This window comes from Crocodylus porosus, unplaced genomic scaffold (assembly GCF_001723895.1).
Source record: "Crocodylus porosus isolate Cpor-Errol unplaced genomic scaffold, CroPor_comp1, whole genome shotgun sequence".
In the NCBI taxonomy this organism is placed as follows: Eukaryota; Metazoa; Chordata; order Crocodylia; family Crocodylidae; genus Crocodylus; species Crocodylus porosus.
In genome coordinates this window covers 10,135,781-10,140,618 of record NW_017728925.1, presented here as the reverse complement: position 1 = coordinate 10,140,618, position 4,838 = coordinate 10,135,781, and the positions used below count along the sequence as shown (strand labels likewise).

Below are 4,838 nucleotides of genomic sequence, written 5' to 3'. Positions count from 1 at the left end.
TGTCTGGCTGCAATGCAACCGTGAGTCAGTAATTGTATTTGGATCAGGGCCTGGTTCCCACATGAATATTTAAAATAGAGATAATTTAAATACACTCATGCTTATAAAAATTCACTGTTTGGACTTCTTATACCTCAAGACATCCTGATACTGCAAGATGGTCGATGCTCAAAAAACTGTTAAACAGTGAAAGCAGATACAAGAAAAATAGAGAACTGATTTACATCAGGCAGTAGAGCCCAACATTTCTGAGCTACCTCTAAAAAAGCTACATACATAAACGCTTATCATAACCAAAATAAAGATTTTTTTAAACTAAAAGCTTGTATTGAGTACATATGAAAAACATTCAAAAGAGGCAAGGAGTTTTGAAACTGAGGCAGAGAAAAGCTCACTATCTTTGGTTATTTATCAAAAGCCAGCACATATATTACCAAAATAATTTCTACTTGTAACTTGGAGGGAAGCCATCCCATCTTTAGTAATGTTATAAAACATGATCCACACGTTTTAGAAATTAGCTAAATAAAATCTTTAATATTTACAACAGTATAAACACAATTGATTCAAGATGGCTAAACAATATCATTAATGACATTATGAATATCTGACAGTTAATACAATCTTATTTCTTCTGTACAGAAAGAACTGTTATGCAAAAATAAGCAATGAATAAGATTTATCAAGGCACTAATAGGACTTGAGCATATAACTGCTCTTTATGCCTTTGAAATTCTCCCGAAAATATCCTACAACAACTGTCAGTCTTGCCAAACACATACAGTCAGGCCTCTAAAATCACAAAATGGGCTTACAAATCAATAATAAAACATTAAGTAATTTTTTATTTATGTTCTGGTTTGAGCCTCTCCAAGCATTTCTCAGTAACTTTGAGAAGTAGAAACTTGCTATTAAAAATTATGAAATCTGATGTTCTCACATGATCATTTGACTCCAAAAGTAACAGCTTTAAAAAGATAAATACCACGAATAAAACCGCATAGTTTGGTAAGAGCTATGCACTGAGTTATTAAATCTCCTCCTGAAGAAAAAGGAAAGGAAAAGAAAGAAAAAAGAAAAGAAAAAAAATCAAGCTAGATTGCATGCCAAGAACACTGTTTTTCCACTTCCTGGAAGAGTTAATTCTAGAAAGTTTAAGCTTTTAGATGCATATTATTAAACACTGTAGCTTAAGCACTGTCAACTTCACCAAAGAACAGCCTTTATATGCACCACTTCTGAATTAAAGATTTCATCAAGAGGACTGAATAAGCCTGGGGAACCTGGAACAAGAGACACTTTCACTTCTCACTGCTTCAGATACAGCCCATGTCAACCAGGAATAAGTGCCAACCATCTGATAGCTGTTACACAGACCATATAAAGTGAGTTCTGTGCAGTCCTGCTCCATTTTCAAATAAAACCCCAATACAGCTGTCAGCTCTCATTAGAAAGGGTTAAATCTCAGCTGAGAGGCTAAATAAAGAAGTTTGCAAACTATCTCCCCATCTGAAATGACCAATCCAGGATATGACTGAAGCATATTAGGAACATGGTGGGAAAAGCTGCAGGAAGGGTAGGGGCCTGGAGTAAAAGCTACCTGTCTATTTATTCAAACAGGCACATAACATGCAATGCCAGTAGCAGCTTTCCCAGACTGCCCGATGCTTTTTGTGGGTGAGCCACCTCTCCAGAGAAGATGTTATTTTAATTTCCCTATTCATTTCTCTTTTCCCTGTCATCATTAAATTGCTATCCAGCTGTGAGAATGGTAAGGGCTTTTTGAAGTGCAGAGCCATGGAAGCTAGGAACTAGATAAACAGATTTCACATAGGCCATTGAAAGGCAGCATGTCATGGAGTGCATACCATCAGCTAACTGTCAAAGATCACATCCAAATCTCACTTACCATAATCATATACCCCATGGAGTCACCCAATAAGAATGCTCAGAGCCTTACTTGATCACCTTTCCAGGCACCCACAGAATTTACAGAAAGTAGTAAAATTGCAAAGTTTAAGCATGATTTCCCGCCCCCCCCCCAAGTAAGTTTCTAAAATGAACTATTTTTATAATAATCCCCCCCAAGTAAGTTTCTAAAATGAACTATATTTTATAATAATCCATTACATTAGCACAGTATAAAATTATCACCATACTGTATACACAATCTGCAGTTAAATTGATGTATTCTTTGTTAAGAAAGAAACTGGTTAAAATTATAAAGGCTCTTTTTAAATATACATTTGTGTTGCATTTCAGTTCATACTGGAACAAGCCAAGGAAACTTCTTTTCTGTTCACATGACAGCAAAGTATCTGCATGGTCTCTCAAGTATTCTTTCTTGCTTATTTTTTAGACTAACCCTAACTTTCAGTTCATGCAATGGGTCATGAGTTTTCTCTAGAAACTCTTGGTGAAAATACTACATTCTATTCTTTTACTTACTCACTCACACACCTGCAAATCTTTTTTTCAGTGAAGTGAAATGTTCTTTCGCAGACAATGTATCACCTATTGTAATTATAAAAATCAAGTCTGTCCAATATAAATAAAGACGTTTTCACAATGGAAGAGCAAGGTTTTTAAAAGGTTAAAGAGTTGTTCATTTTAAAAGGTCTTCCCCAGAGAAAAGCATTTCCCCCCCCAGGTAATACTGAGTTTCTCAAAGTAAAGCGACATTCAACAGAAATCAGAGCAGCCGTGTAAGCCTAACCACCTCTATTTTTGGGGACTTTTAGGCTATCAATTTAAACATTTTTTCCCCACAGGATGCAACCATATCAACATAATTAAATAACTGAACACATGAAATACAAAAATAGATTTTTGAAGCTTAATTTTTTAGATTTTGACTAGTATAGCTAAGGCTCCATAAAACCTTGAAGACCTTCCATTTCTGCGGTGTCACGTAAAAGCCTGGACAGACTGTCAGTTGTGTGCGAAATCCCCCAGTGTCACTACTTACTATAAAAACTCTGGAGTCCAATGTAACTTTCAGATACTTTCCACACATTTGACACTTATTAAACAACACAGTAAAGACATGAAGAAGCATCTGATATTCCATAATTTACTGCACAATAACGTCTACAAAGTTAATCAGTTCTTAACAGAACGGTTTAAAATAATTTGCAAAATAAATTAGACAAAAGAAAGGTTCCTGAAACTCTGTTCAACATAAAACATAAATCCCATATGTTAAAAACACAACAGCAATTATTTTTTTATTTTATCCCCAAATGAAAGAGGAAGCCAGACCAGGAAATCCTCTAGACTCCTGTGAAGATGAAAATAAGAAGGATCTGCCTCATGACCTCCAGAAAGATGACTGCAGAGAACCTTTCGGTAAAGGAATTTCCTGCTTCTGCAAACATTTCTGGAGGAGGAAGGAAATAAAACAAAAACCAAACAGTTCTTTTAAAACCAGTGAAAGCAATTCCATACAATAGGAAAAGTACTGACTGCATTACAGAAATTTCCACAAGCACCATCAGGGAAACAATGTAGTCAAAATCCACAGAAAACTCTTCCCAGAAAGGCTGCTATAAATGCAGGAATAGAAACAAATACCATTAGCCAAATGTGACCATTTTAAGTTGGCCAACTGAATGAATTTGAATAAAGAACTGGATTATGGTCCACTCATTAAACACTGAAAAGCCAGCTCAAACAGCTTGGAATACTGCATGCCCAGATTGCTAAATATACAAATAATTTATAATGATTCTGTATTCATCTAATGCAGTTTGCAACAAACCTTTATCACACAGTTCAAATTTGTATGTTTTCTTCTTATTTGCAAAGTTTCATTATATTATGTTTGAAATGCAATTAGAGAAACAAACTCAAATTTATAACCTAGAAAGGAATCCATCTCTAATTTATTAAATATTTCTTTTCAAATTTGTTTTGAGAAACTCTTGCTGTATCTATCACACACTCGCTCTTTAAAGGTTCAGTTAGTAAAAATAGCTGTTTCAAAACAAGAACCTCACAAGCTGATGGTAGGTGAAAATGTATTAAGTTCAGTTACTCTCTGCAAAGCTCTTTCAAAATAAGAACTATATAGATGTTTAGTACTTAACACCTTTGTAAAACCTTTCTTCAAAGAATGCATACAATGAGTATAAAGCTAGGTGGGGTTGTGCAGTATAGTCCAAAAGTCTACTCTAAGATTATTGGATAATTTATTTGTTCACATCTGATCTGTGCAGCACTCCCCGTGAGAACATGGAGGCCCAGCTCCTATCAAATACAATGACTCAGCACAGCTGTAAATCCTGAGCTGAAGTTTCTCCTCTCACTGCAACCACCATCCCAGAGGACATCATTGAGTAACTGAAAGAATTTTCTTGTAGAATCACACCCATTCAAAAAATTTGAGGGGGTGGAGAGGGTGAATGGAACATGTTTTGGAATCAACTACGATGACAGCTGAATAGACTAAGTAAGAAACCATATAAAATCAGAGTGGACCAAAAAGTCTTATAATTTTTTTTGGGAGGGGTGGAAATCAGGAGGCATCAGGAGCCTTGCTGACTGAACAAGACATTTGTAAGAAGATGGGGGAAAAGGGAAATAAACCCAAATACAAAGTATTTTACCTCCAAGAACTGCTTGAATCGCATTAAAGAACCCATCTGTCCAGAGCTGGTGATTGCTTCAATCCTGCAGAGAGATGAACAAGACTGAGCTCTAAAAAGTAAAATCTTAAAATAGGATAGAAGAATTTAAAAACAGAAGGCGTCATAGTTTCATAGTTTCTAGGGTCGGAAGGGACCTGAGCAGATCATCTAGTCCGACCCCCTGCCATGGCAGGAAAGAGTACTGGGGTC

The 4,838-nt window shown here is 35.8% G+C and overlaps 1 protein-coding gene across 1 annotated transcript in view; it reads right to left on the bottom strand.

Annotated features, from left to right (window-relative positions):
• Nucleotides 1-2,084: 2,084 nt before the first annotated feature.
• Nucleotides 2,085-4,838, bottom strand: part of GLE1 (GLE1, RNA export mediator) — a 20,659-nt gene continuing 17,905 nt past the window's right edge. Inside the window, exons 15-16 of the mRNA XM_019540731.1 lie at nucleotides 4,608-4,671; nucleotides 2,085-3,379 (exon numbers count right to left, since the gene is read on the bottom strand). Of these exons, the coding sequence (XP_019396276.1) occupies nucleotides 3,311-3,379; nucleotides 4,608-4,671 (133 nt within the window). The 3' untranslated portion in view covers nucleotides 2,085-3,310. The remainder of the gene's footprint in view (nucleotides 3,380-4,607; nucleotides 4,672-4,838) is intronic.